General features: G+C 40.8%; 1 protein-coding gene across 4 annotated transcripts; it reads right to left on the bottom strand.

Moving 5' to 3' along the window:
• Positions 1 to 596: 596 nt before the first annotated feature.
• LOC109549598 (uncharacterized) lies at positions 597 to 16,201 on the bottom strand. Of its 4 annotated transcripts, none has more exons than XM_073795937.1 (7): positions 15,585 to 16,201; positions 14,911 to 15,074; positions 12,153 to 12,226; positions 9,443 to 9,504; positions 7,953 to 8,079; positions 6,907 to 7,029; positions 597 to 3,085 (listed from the first exon to the last, which is right to left on the bottom strand). In XM_073795937.1, the coding sequence occupies exons 4-7, from the start codon at positions 9,500 to 9,502 to the stop codon at positions 1,026 to 1,028; spliced, it is 2,370 nt and encodes a 789-aa protein (XP_073652038.1). In that variant the 5' UTR covers positions 9,503 to 9,504; positions 12,153 to 12,226; positions 14,911 to 15,074; positions 15,585 to 16,201; the 3' UTR covers positions 597 to 1,025. The 4 variants fall into 4 exon arrangements, with proteins under 4 accessions (XP_073652038.1, XP_073652037.1, XP_019788498.2 ...); XM_073795936.1 differs by lacking the exon at positions 15,585 to 16,201 and adding an exon at positions 15,393 to 15,578; XM_019932939.3 differs by lacking the exons at positions 12,153 to 12,226; positions 15,585 to 16,201 and adding an exon at positions 15,393 to 15,578.
• Positions 16,202 to 20,492: the final 4,291 nt, after the last annotated feature.

The following is a 20,492-nucleotide window of genomic DNA, read 5'->3' as shown; positions in this document are numbered from 1 at the left end:
AAGTATTCAGATGCAAAGGCTAAGAGGTCTGGAACATACTCATGGTTAAAAAAAAGCATATGTCAATATGTGTGTGCATATATACATGTTCACATACATTAAGAGAATAATGACTCAAACATGTTAACTGGTGAATCTGAGTACAGGGTACATGAGAGATTTTATATAATTTTTACAATATTTGGAAAGTTTTAAATTATTTCAAAACGAAGTTTAAAGAAATGTAAAAATTTATGTCAAGCAAAATCCCATCATTTAGAGATAAGTAAAAATAAATACTTTTTTGTTCTTTTTTAATGAGATCACACAAAAATTCCATGCTTTGTGTTTTTCCAGGTTAATGTATTCTGGACATCTTCCAACATCCATAGCAAAATTTGCACTGGATAAGTAAATCATAAAATACTTTGGCAACCCAACTGATTATTTCTATGCTTGCTATTATAAACAATAATGCAATGAACATTCCTTTATATACATCTGTGGCAGATATGTATTTACTTCTGAAGATCAAAGGTTCATCTCTGGGGATCTATTCCTTAATTTTAATCCAATGTATCAGATGAAATAAAGCAATCATATTACAAATTCTTGGCTACAGGAAATTTTTAGTAATTTTATTCATTTTTCATAGTTTTACAGCTTTAGTAAAAATAACGGTCACTGTAAACAAGTATAAAATGGAAGTTGATGGAAAAATAACCCCAAAGGCCTCCTTGACATCCCCCCTCAAAAAAAAAAAACTAGTTAGTATATGGCAAATATCCTTTTCACACACTGTCTTTAGGCATATATTCACTTTGAGAGATCATTTATATCACGTGGATCTTACCAAGAGGGTTACAACCTATTTCTCCCGTTACTACGTATGGTTCTATGTCACCATTTTAATGGATTTGCTGGGAAGATTCCATCTGAAGGAATCCCTTTCCACTCTCAATACTTCATAGAGTTTATCAGCAGCGTGGACTCTCCAAAACCTTGAAGATGTGCATACTGACTGATGTCTAACAGACTTCTCACTTTTAAAGACTCTTGCCAGTGTGGACTTTCTGATGGTATGTAAGCCGTGAACGGTGACTGAAGTCCTTACCACATATGTCACACTTGTATGGTTTTTCTCCTGTGTGGACCCTCTGGTGGGCGTGAAGCCGAGAACTCTGACTGAAGCCCTTCCCACACTCCTCACATTTAAACAGTTTCTCCCGAGCGTGAACACTCAGATGGACTCTAAGATTGGAGGGGAGACTGAAGGCCTTCCCACACTCCTCACACTTGTGGGGTTTCTCTCCTGTGTGGACCCTCTGGTGATGGCGAAGATTCAGGCTCCGCCCGAAGGCCTTCCCACACTCCTCACATTTGTAAGGCTTTTCACCAGTGTGGCCCCTCTGGTGGTATATAAACTGTGAACTGTAACGAAAGCCCTTTCCACACATGTTGCATCTGTAGGGCTTCTCCCCAGTGTGGACCCTCTGATGGGACTGAAGACCAGAGGACTGGCTGAAGCCCTTCCCACAGACACCACACTTGTAGGGTTTCTCGCCCGTGTGGACTCTCTGATGGACCCGGAAATCTATGGCCTGACTGAAGCTCTTATCACACGCCTCACATTTGTAGGGTTTCTCTCCTGAGTGGACTCTCTGATGAGCATGAAGGTTTGATCTCCAACTGAAGCCCTTCCCACACTCCTCACATTTATACGGTTTTTCTCCAGTGTGAATGACTTGGTGCAGTTTAAGATTTGAACTGTAACTGAAGTCCTTACCGCACATGTCGCATCTGTAGGGCTTTTCCCCTGTGTGGACTCTCTGGTGGGTCTGCAGCTTTGACGACTGACTGAAGCCCTTCCCACACGTCTCGCATTTGAATCGTTTCTCCCCGGTGTGGACGTTCTGGTGGACTTGAAGATTGGAAGCCTGACTGAAGCCCTTCCCACACTCCTTGCATTTGTAGGGTTTCTCTCCCGTGTGGACACGGAAGTGGATGTGAAGATCTGTGTTACGGGTGAAGCCCTTCCCGCACGCCTCACATCTGTACGGTTTCTCTCCAGTGTGGACCCTCCGGTGGCATATCAAAGGGGAATTGTGACTGAACCCCTTGCCGCAGACATCGCATTTGTAGGGTTTCTCCCCAGTGTGGACCCTCTGATGTATGTGATAATGTGCGGCCTGTGTGAAGCCCTTCCCACACTCCTCACACTTATAGGGTTTCTCACCCCTGTGGACCCTCTGGTGAACACGAAGGTTAACGCTCCAGCCGAAGCCCTTCCCGCACTCGTCGCACTTGTACGGTTTCTCTTCGGTGTGGACTCTCTGATGGCACTGAAAATTTGAACTTTGGCTAAAGCATTTACCGCACTCCTCGCATTTGTAAGGCTTCTCCCCCGTGTGTGTCCTATAGTGGATGATAAGGCCTGTGCTGCTACTGAATCCCTTGCCACAACTGTCACACCTATAGGACTTCTCTCCCGTGTGATTAGATTGACGGGGATGAAAGGAGTTCCTATTGAAACCATCGCCGGATTCACATTTATCGACTTTTCCTCGCGGGTGAATTCTTTGATGACTTTGCAGATGGGAGCATTTCTCTCCCAGGTGAACCCTCGGATGAATTGGGAGCACTTCGCTATCACTGAAGCTTCTCCCACACTCTCTACAGGGATACAGTGTGTCTCCTTTGCAGGGTTTCTGTTCTGTGTCAGTTGTAACAGGATCACTCAGGGGTGATTTCTTCATGAAGGCTTCACATATACATGGGTTGTTTTTCCCGTTCATTTGCTTACCTCTACTCTGATTCCCTGACTCACTCACATACATATTCCCACAGGAATCCTGGGTTCTCGAAATCAAAAACTCTTGATTTTCAAGGTAACTGGAACTATCGCCTTTGTGGTTCATCACATGGTTCTCATTTTCAGAAACCTGAAGAGAATCACCTTGTAGGAAATGGGAAGTCCTCCTCTGAAGACAGCACGTTGAATCACTTGCGACCTGTTTCCAGATTTGCCAGCAAGACGGCTCTTCACATGAAAGGTATTTTAATGCGACTTTTCCAAGAGTCTCCACCTCATCGGGATTCTTGCTGCCTAAAAGAAAAAGCGATATTCAGAGGTGAGGACAAGTAAATGCTTTGTTCAGAAACATCGGGATTTCACACTCAGGGATAAGGCCTTAAAAAAACCAGAGAAAGGGTCATGTCTGTACCACACCACTTATCCTTTTGTTATGCTTTTTCGTGTAAGTGGAAGCGAAGAACAGGGTCAAGAGACTTTTCTGTAAATGTGACCTATTTAGAACCACAGGTCTAACGGTTTAATAGAAGAGCTGTAGGTTTGAAATCGGATGGCTGCAGGGCAACAAAGACAACCCACCTTCCAACCTACAGCAACGTCAATTAAAAGCCTAATCACTTGTTCCTTAGCAGGTTTATGACAAGTGGGCTTCTACTGAATTAGGTTAGGAAAGCACAGACTGTAGACATTAAATAGTACTTTAGGTCCTGGTAGATATGGTCTTCTAAGAGTAAATTTGGGAAGTGGTTGGGATAATAACATTCATTTTTCTAAGCCTGGGAGTGATTCTGGTCTCTGTAAAAAGAAGGGGGAAAGGGAAAACTAACCTTGGACAGCTGAGAAAGAACCTGGGAGGAGAAGAAAGAGAACAGATTCTCAAAGGCAACCCTGAATGGAGGAGAGGGAGAGTTATGTTCAGCTTGGAAAGCTTTTGCCCAGGAAGCTGCGAACCTTGCTTTTTCTCTCATTCCCTTCGGGTCTCTCTGCTCAAATGTCACTCAACTGGGTGAGGCCTTCCTATCACCCAGTATAAGATAATTCCTCCCACCCCAACACACCTTCCACTCTTCCCATCTGCCTTACTCTGCTTTCTTTTCCCCCATGGCACTTATTATTTGATTTACTATGTACTTCTTAATTTTTTCCTGCCCATTTAGAAGAACTAGGATGTAACAATCATGAGGAAAACAAGCACTTTGATTTCTTCATTGTTTCATCCCCACTGTAACAGAATTTCTCAAATTGCTGGCATATACCCGTGAACTGTGAAATCCATTCCATACATTGTGACACTTCAAAGAAAAAGAAGTGGGAATTCCCTGGTGGTCCAGTGATTAGGACTCAGCACTTTCACTGCCAGGGCCAGGTTCGATCCCTAGTTGGGGAACTAAGATCCCACAAGCTGCATGGTGCGGCCAGGGAGGGGAAAAAAAACCCCTCAATATTCTGTAATAACCTATATGGGAAAAGAATCTGAAAAAGAATAGATATGTGTGTATGTATAACTGAACCACTTTGTTGTACACATGAAACTAACACAACATTGTAAATCAACTATACCCAATATAAAATAAAAATTAAATTTAAAACAATAAAATTATGTGGAAATAAATAATAAAAATATGAAAAGCATATCACAAGCAGTAAGGATAACACTATATAAAATGCTTGTTTCAGCTGCAGACATACACATAAATATGCACGTATGTTACATCTATACTTGGTCGGGATGTAAAATATTTCTTATTGAGAGTCATAGTTAAAAACGTATGGAAGCCACTGGCTTAAAATGTTTAAAGTGGTGCCAAGTCCTGAATGATTAATTTGCTTAAATAGAAAGTTACATTCAAATAATATAAACTGAACAAGTCCCAACAGGTATGTGCACATTTCAGGGTATGGTAGGCTAACTGAACATCCTAAAGATGTCCATGCCCTAATCCCTGGAACCTGCGAACATGTTAATGTACACAGCAAAAGGGACTTCAGATCTGATTAAATTAAGGATCTTGAGATGAGCCCAAAGAAGTCACAAGGGTCCGTAAAAAAAGGGAACGCGGGACTTCCCTGGTGGCGCAGTGGTTAAGAATCCACCTGCCAATGCAGGGGACATGGATTCGAGCCGTGGTCCGGGAAGATCCCACATGCCTCGGAGCAACTAAGCCTGTGTGCCACAACTACTGAGCCTGCGCTCTAGAGCCTGTGAGCCACAACTACTGAGCCCACGTGCCACAACTGCTGAAGCCCATGCCTCTAAAGCCTGTGCTCCGCAACAGGAGAAGCTACGGCGATGAGAAGCCTGTGCACCGCAAAAAAGAGTAGCCCCCACTCGCCGCAACTAGAGAAAGCCCATGCGCAGCAACGAAGACCCAATGCGGCCAAAAATAAATAAATACATTAAAAAAAAAAAGAATCCCTACAAAAACAAGCTCTTTATTTTGCACGCCAGTGACCTATAAAGAACATTTTAGGTAGTATTTGTACTTGAAGCATGGATGCAAAATCCTGAAACATGCAGATGCTGAAGAGGTCAAAAAAACCTTTGAGAAAGGGTGGCAGAAAATGCTACCAGATTTGTTAAAAAAAGACTTGGTCTATGACACAAAACTGAAGTGTAACAATACGTAGGATCATGATTCCTGAAATGAACCCCAGTGAAACTAACACATCACTGTAAATCATCTACACTTCAATTAAAAAAAAGAAAAAGAGAATGACACCCTTTCCAGTAATATTCCTGAATGCATCAAACGTGAAGCAACATGTAGACATGAGGAGGGAGATGGACAAATGCAGATGGTTATATCCATTAACCACTCTCAGAATTCAGGGCCTAATCTATCATGTTTGCAGATAAGCTTCTCTCCTTCGTTTTTCAGGCAGAGGGAGAGTATATACATTTACATTCCCTAGGAATATCTGATGTTTTTAAATGGGTAGAACTGAGGAATATGCAAATTAAAGAGAAGGGAAGGAAGGGGAGAGAAAGGAAGAGGAGGTCAAACAGTGAAGTAAACTGAGGATCTGAGCAAAGGCAGGAGAACAGAGGGCCTTGAAAGGCTGGGGAGAAAAGTGAAACAATGGCTGGGGATCCAGAGGATGAGGTGGTCTTCACAGATGAAGAAGGCTGGGGTCATAGGTCAGGAAGAGCTGTGAGGAGAGCTTCCTCACTTTTACTCAAAAGAATAGGATTTTTTTTTTTTTTCGGTACGTGGGTCTCTCACTGTTGTGGCCTCTCCCGTTGCGGAGCACAGGCTCCGGACGCGCAGGCTCGGCGGCCATGGCTCACGGGCCCAGCCGCTCTGCGGCATGTGGGATCTTCCCGGACCGGAGCATGAACCCGCATCCCCTGCATCGGCAGGCGGAATCTCAACCACTGCGCCATGAGGGAAGCCCCAAAATAGTAATTTTTAAAGTAATATCTTCATTCAACAATTACGTACTGAGCATCTACTATGCAGAAGGCTCATCGGAGGCTTTGGGTAGAGACAGTAAATACAATTGCCCAAATTCCTACTTTCAAGGGGAGACAGATGAGGAACAAGTAAATAAAGACAAGTTACGAGGTCAGGAGGTTATCAGTGCTTCGATACAAAATAAGGCAGGGTGAGGGCACGGAGAATGGAGAGAGAATGGCACTGTAAATGGGGCAGACACACAAGGTCTGTCTGATGAGATGAAATTTGAGCAAAGACCTGAGTGAGTAAGGGAGTGGCTGCGGGCCTCTACACTGAGGCAGAGAGCTAGTCGAAGGTTGGGAAACAAGAAAACACTCCAAAGGGGCCAGGATGATATGAATGATCTAAGAAAGGGTAAAAGGATGGGTGATCAAAGAGGAACTCAGTGAGGAGGCCAGATCAGGTAGGGCCCTGCAATCCACTGGAAGGACTCAGAGTGAAAGGGGAGGCCTTGGGAGGGTTTTGGACAGAGGAATGGTATGATCTTACTTGCTTTCTAAAGAACCAGTCTGGCTACCATATGGAGAAGAGGTTACAGGAGTGCAAGAGCAGAAGCATGGAGACCAGTTTGGAGGAAGCTGTCACAGTCCAGGCAAGAGATGACAGCACGTGGACAAGAGCGGTCATCACGGACGTGGAGAGAAGATTAGCTGGTACCTGAAATAATAGCTTTGCGGTTCTCACTGGAATGCCCGTTTCTTTGGGTTTCTCTCTCCATCATCCAAATCTTTTCTTCTGTCTCCAACTGGGACACCATATCTGGCTTGAAGGGAAGATGTCCTAGGAAAAGGCAGATATATATATTTAAGATGAACACACAGCTTAAATAGATCTTTGTCCAAGTTCTATAACCCTCAAGTGATCACAAATTGTAATAAGAAATGAATTCAGGGAACTATACTCAATATTCTGTAACAACCTATAAGAGAAAAGAATCTGAAAAAGAATATATATATAATTGAATCATTTTCCTGTACACCTGAAACTAACACAACATTGTAAATCAACTATACTTCAATCAAAAAAAGAAAAACAAATTGAGGTCACAACCTAGTTCATGTCTACATATAAATAAAATTAGATTTAACCAATGTCTGTTTTTATCATATTTCCCACACTCTCATACCACTTACTGCAAACGGTCACAGTTTTTGCTACAATGTGAGGGGATCTTGATAAGGAACTCTGACAGTTTCTATTCGTATTCCATTTTATTCTATTTCACTGAAAAAAAAAAACTAATGCCAGTACAATGAACTAAGTTGACTCCAAGATCCACCAAAGTATCTGAAAGACAAAGTATAGAAGCTAAGCTGCCCGTTTATAGATCATCTAAAACAGGGTTTCTCAGCTGAGGCACTACCGATATTCTGCACTGGCTAATTCTGTGTGGTGGGGGGAGGTGGTCCTGTGCATCGTAGGACGTTTAACAGCACCACTAGCCACTAGATGCCAGCAGCACCCCTCCCTCAGCTGTGACAATCAAAACTGTCTCCAGACATTGCCAGATGTCCCCAAGGAGGCAAAATCACCCCGGATGGAATTTTGCCTGAGCAGAGAGGGACCAGAAAAACCTATGGATTGGAAAAACTTGTGTCTTCAAGGTCAAGGAACCACTTCACAAGGTCCAAAGCTTTGAACAGCTGAGGACCAGACACTCTCAAGAGACTTGAAGTTCAGGGTCAGAGAGTGCCCGTCCTCACCCACTGAGACCAGGTTCCGGAAGTTCTCCACCATCACATCCTGGTACAATTTCCTCTGGGCAGAGTCCAGCAGCCCCAGCTCCTCCTCGGTGAAGGTCACGGCCACGTCCTTGAAGGTCACCGCCTCCTACGACATCAAACACATGTCACCTCAATCTCACAACCTCCATTGGAAGAAGGGCAGCATCGAGAAGGATAAAGAAGATTAACCCAAAAAATGGTTACCGATTTGGAGGGACTCCAGGCAGTTTTCAGTCCCAACACTTGCCCCTCTCAGTGACAGTGATGTCACCTCCCCGCTGTCCCACTCTATCTCTGCTTTTAATATTCGCAAAGTTCACAGGCTTTCTGCAACCCTCCAGGACAGGTACACAGCTCCTCACCTATGCTTTCAAGGCAAAAGCCATAACCACCTGCTGCCACACGCACAGCTGGTGAAGGCACAGGGTGAGTTCAAATTTCAAGGTTTTAATGACAGGACCCTGGGCAAATTCCTTTACCTCTCACTATCTTAATTTCCTCTTCTCTATAATGGTGTCTCAATCACAAGGTGTTTGAAAGGATTAGACGAATGAACATGTGTAAAGCACTTACAATGGCGCCTGGCACATAAGAAGTGCTCAATAAATTTAAGCAAGCAGTATCATTAAAATCTCTTTCATTCCATTTTGTGACTGCATAGTATAGTATTCCTTAGAACTGATGATGTAGCTTTAATCAATCCAAATAAAGCACAATTAGTTACAGATTTTTACTTATCATCATCTGCTGTAAAGATCCTTTCACAGAGATCTCAACCAAGAAGTAGCAACTGCACTTTAAAATTTTTGAAAGCATAATGGCAGATTTCTGTCTCAAAAGGTTTTCCCAATTCACCTTTCATATGAGGGAGTACAAATGTTCCTGAATCTCTACACTGGCCAAATAAGACATAATTCCGTTTTTTTAAAAGAAGAAAATCTTCAACAATCTAAGTGAAATAAATAAATAGAAAGCTTTCATTAACGTTTGTACACATTTAGTTATTAAATTATTTTCTTCATAAATTTACTTTCCATTATTGTGACGCTCCTTTTCCTTCTTTTACTCATATTCCAGTTGGGTCTTACTTTATTTTACTAATTTTGATGAGAATTAGAGATATTAAACCTTTACCTAATGTTTATAAGTATGTCCCATCAATTCAAATATTACAAATATATAGCTGTGAATGCCTGAGGGAAAAGGAATATGAGAAAGCAAAAAGAGGTAGTTTGTAAACAGAGTAGTAGGGTAAATTATCTTTCTCTATTCCAAGTTTCCACAATTTTTCAAAGATTGCTTTGTGAAATAAAGATGATAAAATAAACCAAACAAAACGCACAGTCTGGCACACAACATGCACGCAAGGTGTGTCGTGTTCATTAACCTTTCCAAGGAAGAGAAAAAAGGTGTGTCCAATCTTTGAGAAATAAAATCCCTTAGGAGTCAGAAAGCAATGCCTTACTTACCTGAAACTCAGTCATTTTCTCCCACTCCTTCCGGGGAAGGTCAGATTCCTGAGAAGGCATAACTGGGGAAGGACAAAGAAGCCATGAGATGCAGGCCAGGGCTGTCAGGAGCCCATGTGGATCTCTGCAGAAATTACACATGAGCACGCGTACTCCCAGGCAGAGGTGCTCACATACAGCTTGGTAAGCAGAGCTTGGAGTAGACTGCAGCTACTAGCAGGACTGTCAGCCAGCAGCCACTGGACAGTGAACAACCAGCACAACCAAACACAATATCCCTACCATAAAGACTTCTGATCCTACCATAAAAAAAAAAAATGAAAAGACGATCTATGGACTGGGAGAAAATATTTGCAAATTATGCTACTGAAGGGACTGATTTCCAAAATATACAAACAGCTCATACAGCTTAATATCAAAAAAGCAAACAACCCAATCAAAAAATGGGCAGAAGACCTAAATAGGCATCTCCAAAGAAGACATACAAAATGGCCAAAAGGCACATGACGAGATGCTCAACACTGCTAATTATTAGAGAAATGCAAATCAAAACTACAATGAGGTATCACCTCACATCAGTCAGAATGGTCATCATTAAAGTCTACAAATAATACATGCTGGAGAGAATGTGGAGAAAAGGGAACCCTCCTACACTGTTGGTGCCAATATAAATTGGTACAGCCACTATGGACAACAGTATGGAAGTTCCTTAAAAAACTACAAACAGAGCTACCATAGGATCCAGCAATCTCCCTTCTGGGCATATATCCAGAGAAAACTCTAATTCAAAAAGACACATGCACAATGCTCATAAGTTATTTTTGTAGTAAGAAATAACGGCCCAATAAAAATTACATAAAACATGGGACTTCACTGGTGGCACAGTGGATAAGACTGCTCCCAATGCAGGGGGCCCAGGTTCGATCCCTGGTCAGGGAACTAGATCCCACATGCATGCCGCAACTAAGAGTTCGCATGCCACAACTAAGGAGCCTGTGTGCTGCAACTAAGGAGCCGGCAAGCCACAACTAAGAAGCCCTAGAGCCGCAACTAAGGAGCCCGCCTGCTGCAACTAAGACCCCATGCAAGCAAATAAATAAATAAATATTAAAAAAAAATGTCCATCAACATAGGAATGGATAAACAAGATGTGGTACATGTATACAATGGAATATTACTCTACCATAAAAAGGAATGAAATAGTGCCATTGGCAGAGATGTGGATAAATCTACAGACTGTCATACAGAGTGAAGTAAGTCAGAAAGAGAAAAACAGATATCGTATAGTATCACTTCTATGTGGAATCTAGAAAAACGGTACAGATGAACTTATTTGCAAATCAGAAATAGAGACACACGTTGAGAACAAACTTATGGATACCAAGGGGGGAAGAGGGGGGTGGGATGAATTGGGAGATTCAGATTGACACATATACACTATTATGTATAAAAGAGATAACTAATGAGAACCTACTGTACAGTACAGGAAACTCTACTCAGTGACCTGTGGTGACCTAAATGGGAAGGAAATCTAAAAAAGAGGGGACATATGTATACGTATGGCTGATTCACTTTGCTATACAGCAGAAACTAACAACACTGTAAAGCAACTATACTCCAATAAAAATTTTTTAAAAAATGATACATGCACCCCAATGTTCATAGAACTATTTACAACAGCTAAGACATGGAAGCAACCTAAATGTCCATCGACAGATGAATGAATAAAGAAGTTGTGGTATGGAATGGAATATTACTCAGCTATTAAAAAGAATGAAATAATGCCATTTTCAGCAACATGGATGGACTTAGAGATTATCATACTAAGCGAAGTAAGCCAGACAAAGACAAATATCATATAATATCACTTATATGTGGAATCTAAAACAATGATACAAATGAACTTATTTACAAAACAGAAATAGACTCACAGACACAGAAAACAAACATGGTTATCAAAGGGGATAGTGGGTGGGGAAAAGGGAGGGAGGAGGAAGGGGGAATAAATTTGGAGTTTGGGATTAACATATAGACACTACTATATATAAAACAGATAAACAACAAGAATCTACTGTATAGCACAGGGAACTATATCCAGTACTTTATAATAACCTATGATGGAAAAGGATCTGAAAAAGAATATATATAAAAAACTGAATCACTTTACTGTACACTTAAAACTAACACAACATTGTAAATTACCTATACTTCAATAAAAAAAAGAATAATAATGAAAATAAAACCTAAAGAAAAAAAAGATCTCTGATCCTGGGGGTGGCAGGAAATGAAACGCAACGTAACAACAATGTGGGTTTAAAAAAAAAAGAAAAGGGCTTCCCTGGTGGCGCAGTGGTTGGGAGTCCGCCTGCCGATGCAGGGGACACGGGTTCGTGCCCTGGTCCGGGAAGATCCCACATGCCGCGGAGCGGCTGGGCCCGTGAGCCACGGCCACTGAGCCTGAGCGTCCAGAGCCTGTGCTCCACAATGGGAGAGGCCACAACAGTGAGAGGCCCACGCACCGGAAAAAAAAAAAAGAAAAGAATAAAACAAAGAGTTCTGGAGTCAAAGTCCTAGGTTTAAATCCTGGAAAAGATACTACGCATCCATGTAATGTAGGGGTATTACAAAAAACCTCTCTGTGCCTCTCTTCAGTCATCTACACAATGAGGATAGGATATGCACCTGGCCACTCCTCGTAAACCATACCCACCACATAGAGTTGTTCCAAGGATTCAAGGAGTAGATGGAAAGTTCTAAAAATATAGGAGTCCCTTTTTCTTGCAGCTGCAAAAAAGCAGATGATCCTTTGCATCAGGAACTGTATCTGCCAATGTCTTTTCTAACAATAACAACAAAAGAGACCTGAAAGGCATCTAGATTTTGTATATGGCTGCTCTCCTATGAAAGTCACCTGTATTTTCTGAAAGCCCTGATTCTGACATAAAATTTCTCCTTACTTAATAATTTGTTGCCCAGTTAATAATATTTTACTCACATTTGTATTAGTTTTCTAAAAAAGTATCATTTCCGGTCAATTTATTTCACTGAGGCCAGAAAAGGCTTATTGGTAAAAGCCTTTCATCCTATGTGCATAGAGATGAAGAAAAACACATAGAAAAGAAAAAGAGACAAAATAAAAATCAAGAAACATGGAAGATAGCTTGAGAGGCTCCAACATTTGTCTAATAGGAGTGTAAGAAGGGAATGGAAGCAACTACAGAGAGGTTTTATTTCAAGAGATAACTGCTGAGTTCACATACAGAAATTCTGAACAGTATAAATAAAAATACATATACTCCTAAACAAATGACAGTGAAACTCAGGAAGGCAAAGGATAAATAACTAAAAACAACAACAAAAATCCTTAAAGCTCCCAGAAAGAAAATATAATTTACCTAATAAAAATGACAATTAGGTTGACAGAAACAGGGAAGCAGAATGGAGATCTAAAATATATGAATATTTCCAAAATGAAGGAAAAAAACGTGAATCTTGATTTCTATGCTCAACTAAATGGTTATTTATAGGAGAGAGGAAGAAAGACATTTTAGCTGCTTAAAAAAAGAAGAAAATTTATAATGAAATGAATCCTAAAAGAACTGATGGTAAGGAAACATGTAAATATGTTGGTAATATCTTTGTTAAAAGAAAAAATAACCTAGAACGATATGACAAATTTTGAGGGTGGTTTTAATAAAAAGTAAACCTATAACCTAGCCTGCAGTGAAAAAAAAAAAAAAAAAGGTGGTTATTTAGTCTCTATATTTTTCAGAATAAGAATACATGCTGATTAAATCTAGTGATTGTTTAGACAGATATCATTTTTAAAAGTTAAAATATAAGACCACACAATTTTCAAATGAGTTGAGGGTAAATAAAAGGAATAAACTGAAGATAATAAAAGAGAATAAAAGGAAAAAATATAGAGCATAGTGATTTAAAAATAAATATTTTAAAAATATTTTACATAAATCAATGAAGTTAGAACACACAAAAATAAACTCAAAATGGATTAAAAACTTAAATATAAGACAAGACACCATAAAACTCTTTTAAAAGAGAACATAGGCAAAACATTCCCTGACATAAATCATATCAATGTTTTCCTAGGTCACTTTCCCAAGGCAATAGAAATAAAAGAAAAAAATAAACAAATGGGGCCTAATCAAGTTTATAAGCTTTTGCATAGCAAGGGAAACCATAAACAAAATGAAAAGAACCTATGGAATGGGAGAAAATATTTGCAAATGATAGGACTTGATAAGGGCTTAATTTCCAAAATATACAAACAGCTCGTACAACTCAAACAACCCAATCGAAAAAGAGGTGGAAGACCCAAATAGACATTTCTTCAAAGGAGACATACAGATGGCCAATAGGCATGTGAAAAGATGCTCATCATTGCTAATTAGAGAAATGCAAATCAAAACTACAATGAGGTACCACCTCACATTGGTCAGAATGGCCATCATTAAAAAGTCTACAAATAATAAATGCTGGAGAGGGTGTGGAGAAGAGGGAACCCTCTTACATTGTTGGGGGGAATGTAATTTAGTGCAGCCACTATGGAAAACAGTATGGAGGTTCCTCAAAAAACTAGAAGTAGAGTTGCCATATGATCCAGCAATTCCACTTCTGGGCATATACCCAGACAAAACTATAATTCGAATAGATACATGCACCCCAGTGTTAGTAACAGCACTATTTACAATAGCCAAGCTTATGGAAACAACCTAAATGTCCACTAACAAATGAATGGATAAAGAAGATGTAGTATATATATATACAATGGAATATTACTCAGCCATTAAAAAGAATGAAATAATGCCATTTGCAGCAACATGGATGGACCTAGAGATTATCATACTAAGCGAAGTCAGAAAGACAAATACCATACGATATCACTTATATGTGAAATCTAAAACACGACACACATGAACTTATCTACGAAACAGAAACAGACTCACAGACATAGAGAACAACTTGTGGTTGCCAAGGGGAAGGGGGCTGAGGGAGGGAAGTATTGGGAGTTTGGGATTAACAGAGGCAAACTATTATATATAGGATGGATAAACAACAAGGTCCTCCTGTATAGCACAGGAAACTATATTCAATATCCTGTGATACACATAATGGAAACGAATATGAAAAAGAATATAACTGAGTCACTCTGCTATACAGCAGAAATTAACACAACATTGTACATCAACTATACTTCAATAAAATTTTTTTAAATATTTTAAAACATATTTTAAAGTAAATAAAACATTTTATATTTTAAAGAATATTTTAAAAACACATGTACGTGTGGTAGAAAAACACATGTACATATTAACAAGCAATTAAACATTCTCAGATGTAGTCAACAGACAACTGATCTTTTTCCTAGCGGTAATTTACTAAGTGAAGGAAACCTGATTAACTGAAAACAGATGACGGACCAACAAAGACCTTTCAGTAGTGTGTACCTGGGGCTATGCTGTGAGGGGCCAAGAGGTGCGTCCTTCCTCCCGTTTCCGAATTCAGGACTGGCGAAGAAAAGGATGTGGTGGAAGAGCACGACTGTATCCGTCTCCCGGATGCACTGCCGCGGGACGTCCCCAGGCACTAGCGCGGGGTGACTCGGTGCTTCCTAAAAAACGAGATCAGTAAAAGCTCGGGAAAAGCTCGGGAAGGGCTGTCTCCCGATGTCTGACAGAAGGACCGTGCCATCGCTCCTCGCTCTCTCCCTTCACTCGGGCGTCCAGTCAAAAGGGCGCTCGTGAGAAAATGAACTGCGTCAACAGCAAGAGCCAACCCGTTATGTGACACCAGCGTTCGAAGCTGTTGACACGTATGGTCTCACTCGATTCTAATCACAACCCTACCCAGTAGTGACCGTCTCTCCCGCTGTCTTCCAGAGGAGGAAAGTAGGACGCACGAATAATCAACAACTCGCCATATATTGTACCGATAGAAGTAGCAGCTCTGCTTGGTAAGCGGGGGAGGAGAACAGAAGGATGCCGCACTTGCGCCCTCCACCTCTCAGCCTCCGCCGGCGGGCGCGACTTCTCCATCCTAAGACAGCCGGCTAGGTAGCGACTAGTCCCACGCTCAGGCCGAAAAGGCTCGCAGGGGTCTTGGGGGTGCAGGGCCGACTCACCTCCCGGATCGAAAAAATGGTGGCTGCCTCGCTTTCCCGGAGCGGAAGTGCCTCTGACTACACAGCGCTCGGAACTACACTTCCCAGAAGCCCCGGAGACACGCCACAGCCCCTCGTTTCCGGATAGAGTCCAGGGGAATACACTTCCCAGAGCCCAAAGAGGAGGAAGGGCCGTGTCCTCCCCGTTGGAGCTTTAAAACAAAACAAAACAACCCCAAACTCTTGGGAGTTCTCGGCCAACGACTTCCAGGATCCCCTTCGTGTGAAGCAGTTCTCTGACGCCGGTAGAGCTTAGCTTTATCTCACTGACAAACAAAACATGATAAATATTTGAAGAGTCAGAATCTTAAAAGACTGAAAGAAACAGATGAGTGTAATAGAACTGTACCCCCTCTACCAGAGGAAAAAAAGGGGGGGAGAAGGGAAATGATAGGCTTAAAATGCAGTTTTAGGCGATTTTTAGATGAGTGAAAGACCCAAAAAATGCACCAGGGGCAGATTGTATTGTCGATTTCCACTATTGTTAACAGAACAGTCAAATAATTCAGAACTTGGCTGCTGAGGACACCACCACATGGAGTGAAAAGACAAGCTTCAGCATGCACTGTGTGATCAATTTCTCAAATCAGGGCCATTGTAATCAATCCTCAGGGAGTTTCTTTTTTTTTTTTTTTTTTTTTTGCGGTACGCGGGCCTCTCACTGTTGTGGCCTCTCCCGTTGCGGAGCACAGGCTCCGGACGCGCAGGCTCAGCGGCCATGGCTCACGGGCCCAGCCGCTCCGCGGCATGTGGGATCTTCCCGGACTGGGGCACGAACCCGCGTCCCCTGCATCGGCAGGCGGACTCTCAACCACTGCGCCACCAGGGAAGCCCTCAGGGAGTTTCTTAACTTGAAAGACAAGCACGTTGTTGTTAATTAGGTGTTTATCCAATAGTCACTACAAAGACTGTTGTTTGTTCAAATATATTGATGGAAGAAATTTGCACATACTGAGGTATGGGGAAGTCATTCTGGCTTTTACGTAATTTAACTTTACACTTTACGCTAACTAAAACAGCCTGTTTTGTGGCCTACTAAACATACATCTGCTTTAACCATTAAGGAAAAGGGTGCAGGACTTCCCTGGTGGTCCAGTGGTTAAGAATCCACCTGCCAATGCAGGGGACATAGGTTCGAGCCCTGGTCTGGGAAGATCCCACATGCCGCGGAGCAACTAAGCCCGTGTGCCACAACTACTGAGCCTGTGCTCTAGAGCCTGCGAGCCACAACTACTGAGCCCGCACGCCACAACTACTGAAGCCTGAGTGCCTAGAGCCCGTGCTCCGCAACAAGAGAAGCCACCGCAATAAGAAGCCCGCACACCGCAACGTAGAGTAACCCCCGCTCGCCGCAACTAGAGAAAGCCCACGCACAGCAACAAAGACCCAATGCAGCCATAAATAAATAAATAAAAAATAAAAATATATTATTTTAAAAAAATAAAAATAAAAAGTGTGCAGTGTCCAGAAGTCAAGAATGCCTGTTTTGAAGAGAGAAAAATGCCTCCCTCTCTGGGATGTCAATGCTGGCTTTCCTTCAATGATAAGGCTCCCTGGAGCTGAGGCCATGCTGACTCGTAATGTGAGTGCTAATGTCTTTTTTGAAACCTTGAAAGAATATACTCCTGTCATGTTTGATGTTCTTTGTTTTGACAAGATATAAAACTGCTGAAAACTATGCTTCTTTGGAACAGTTCCTCAGAGCTATCTGAGAGGCTGCCTCCCAAGCTACAGTCTTCAGTTTGGCTCAAATAAAACTCTCATCTATTCTTATTATAGGTTGATTATTTCCATTAACAGTATGACAGAATTGATGTTTCAAAGAAATGAGACTGGAGAGAAGAGAGGAATACCTAAAACTATCCATATATCCATGACAATATATTTTTGCATTTCTCATTTCTGAACATATATTCCTTTTTCTGTTATTCTTAGCAGCTATCTCTTATGGAGCACTTAGTGTGTGCCAGGGACTACTCCCAACTCTTTAGACTCCGGGATCTCACTTCATCTTCACAACTTTTTTTAGGTAAATACTATTATTTCCTCTATTTTACAGTTTACAACAGAGCCAGAGGCAGAGAGAGTTAAGTAATTTGCCCATGTTACTAAATTAGTAAGTACTAGAGCCAGGTTTCAAAATTTGGCATTTGACAACCACAGCCTGAGAGGTAACCATTACACTAACCACATCTTTTATAATCAACATGAACAGAATGTTTAACTTCAATCAATTTTTTCTCCTTCCTGATGCCAGAAAGCTGTAGCCTTACATGGAAATTCAATCCTTTTCACATGCGTGTCTATCCAGTGCCCTTAAGGGAAGGTCCAAATACTTTGGCCAGCCTCACAAACAGGAATCTTCCATATGCTTGTTTCCCTCTTCAAATCTGCTTTCCACACTACATGTCCAGCTGTGGTGAATCGCTTGTACTCCTACAAAAAGCTTTTTTGTATCTGCTGTTCCTTCTTGTCATATACTGCTGCTCTCTTCACTTCTAGGTCATAGCTTAAATATTCCCTGCTCCAGTAAGACTTCTTGTGAGTTCTTGTCTTGCAGACTAATACAAACCATGTATGATAACCACGATCACAGACTTGGACTCAGGCTGCCTAGGTTAAAATACTCGTTCTGCCACTTACTCTGTGAACTCTGTCTTCTTCTTCATTTGTAAAATGGAAATAATAATAGGATTGATGTGAGGAAGATACATGTAATAAATACATGTAAAAGCACTGGAAACTCTGCCTGGCTCACGACCACCTACAACAAGTTAGCAAATATTCTCAGATGATAAACACAGGACACATAAATTAGAGACAGTTGGTTTCTAAATAAGTTTTCTTTAGATCATTAAAATATTATCAATAATTAATGTATATCAACTTTTGAATGCTGTGGAAAAAATTAGTAGATACTGCAACCCATTGAAAGTGAGATAAAGGATCACTAAAGTTTATATTTTTCTCCTTTACTGTTTCCTAAGTCCATTTCAGGAATTTTGAATAAAATCTAACTGAGCTGCAGGCCTCTGTTTCAGGATATTGGGCAGCTACACCAGCCACAAATACTGAAGAATTTCTCCCTGCCAGTCTTTGGTGCTAAGTACACTTTAAAGAATATGACATTCTCCCTGAAACAAAGTAGCACACAGCCAAAGGGAGAAACAGATCAGAAACCAAGATTTAGAAGACTGGACTGTTTCAAGTCAAACTTCAAAATAGAGAAACCAAATTCATAATTATTCCTCTCCAACTTTCAATGTTTCTCTGTCCCTAAACTTTCTTACCTACATAACTACCATCCTCCTGGCTGCCAGGAATGAAAACCGTGAAGTTAACAGTTGCTTTCCTTTGCTCTTCATATATAATCAATTTATGTTCATGCATTTTCAATTCTAGTGACTCCATGACTGGGGTTTGTTTTTAGTTTAAATTATTCCACCTTCTCTTCCTCCCAATCTCCCCAAAAGTATTTTGTGTGTGAAGGGGAATGGACACAATTAGATAGGGAAAACTTTGACAAGGGTTGCAGACGACTGATGGGGTGGTGGGCAGGTTTCATTACACTATTTTCTCTGTTTTGTGTATGTTTGGGCCTTTCCTTAATAAAAATTTAGGAAGAAATACCATGAGTAGTACAGCTCCAATGCAAAATGCATTAAAAATGTTAACAGAGTTATATCTAAACCTTGAGATTATGGGTAATTTCGTTTCTCTCCTTTTTACAGTTCTGTATTTCCTAATCTCTCTATAGTGGGCATACATTCCTTTTATAATGAGGATATAAATTACAAAGCCCCAAACCACTTCCAAACCTGATAGAAAAAAAGACTTCTTTAAACCATTCACATGACTATTTCTGATGATTTTTTTTTTTAAAAAAGTACAAAAGTACAGCATAGATATTAAACACCCAGATTTGAGACTTCAACTCCTCGGGTTCAAATGGTAGTTCTGCCTCTTACTAGCTATTAAGCCTTGGGCAAATAAGATAAATTCACAAGAGTAAATTTTTTTAAAAAAAGAATTTTTCCTTGTCCAAAGGGTCTGTTTTTCCTGTCCTTTTTCTTAGAGCAACTCCATAAAAAACCCAGGGCTTTTGGATCCTTTCTTTAACTTTTCCATATGCATGAAAATCTTGTTAGAGGCTAAGGAAGCCTCTTACCAAGTTTACAACCCAGAATCGTTTTTCAAAGTCCTGGGGTTTTTCCCTTTAGAATGTAAACATCTTAGAAAATAACCCAGCGTCCCAGTCACTGTGGGAGTGTAACAAAGGTGCCTTTCAGTGAGTTGTAAATCTGCTAGCAGGAGAGATCAGATATATTTTATTATTCCTTCAGAGAAAGTCAATTAACAAAACATTCCCAAGTAAATTTAAGATGAATTTATCAAAGAATTTGCAGTAAATGGGGGCAGTCACTTCCTCTTATAGGAAAATAAGATACCGTTAACCTTGAGAATGTATGTACCAAGTCGTCAAAAATAGACTAGCACGTAATTGCTTGACTGTATAAATAGCGTTAAAATTCTTCCTCTGTAATCTATTTCCACAGATTATCTACAACACTGTACTCTGGAAATGCTTATTCAGTAATAAGATTGCTTTCTTTTCGACACTGTGTAGAGAGGACTTTGTGTGTTAGGCGGGTGCTTTATTTCCCCCCAAAAATACCTCCGTTTCCTTATCTGTTAAAAAAAAAAGCAAAAAAGCCTAATAGCTTTACCTACCTCATAGGGCTGTTGCGGTCATTTAATGAAGTTAATTTGTATAAAATGATAAGGGACTTACCAATGATTAATGACACTAGTGATGAGGATGAGACCAAGACAGATTAAGTAACTCACATAATGTTATACCGCTAGGAA

The sequence above is a fragment of the Tursiops truncatus genome, chromosome 19, assembly GCF_011762595.2.
Source record: "Tursiops truncatus isolate mTurTru1 chromosome 19, mTurTru1.mat.Y, whole genome shotgun sequence".
Classification (NCBI taxonomy): Eukaryota; Metazoa; Chordata; class Mammalia; order Artiodactyla; family Delphinidae; genus Tursiops; species Tursiops truncatus.
Note: the sequence above shows the minus strand (reverse complement) of the source record. Positions and strands in the feature narration are given on the sequence as shown.

Coding starts and splice junctions, on each gene's coding strand:
- LOC109549598 (XM_019932937.3), bottom strand. CDS start 12,146: ATGGTTTACGAGGAGTGGCCAG. Junction 8,080..9,442: donor AGAAAATGACTGAGTTTCAG/GTAAGTAAGGCA, acceptor TTGATGTCGTAG/GAGGCGGTGACCTTCAAGGA. Junction 7,030..7,952: donor CCGGAACCTGGTCTCAGTGG/GTGAGGACGGGC, acceptor GCCTTTTCCTAG/GACATCTTCCCTTCAAGCCA.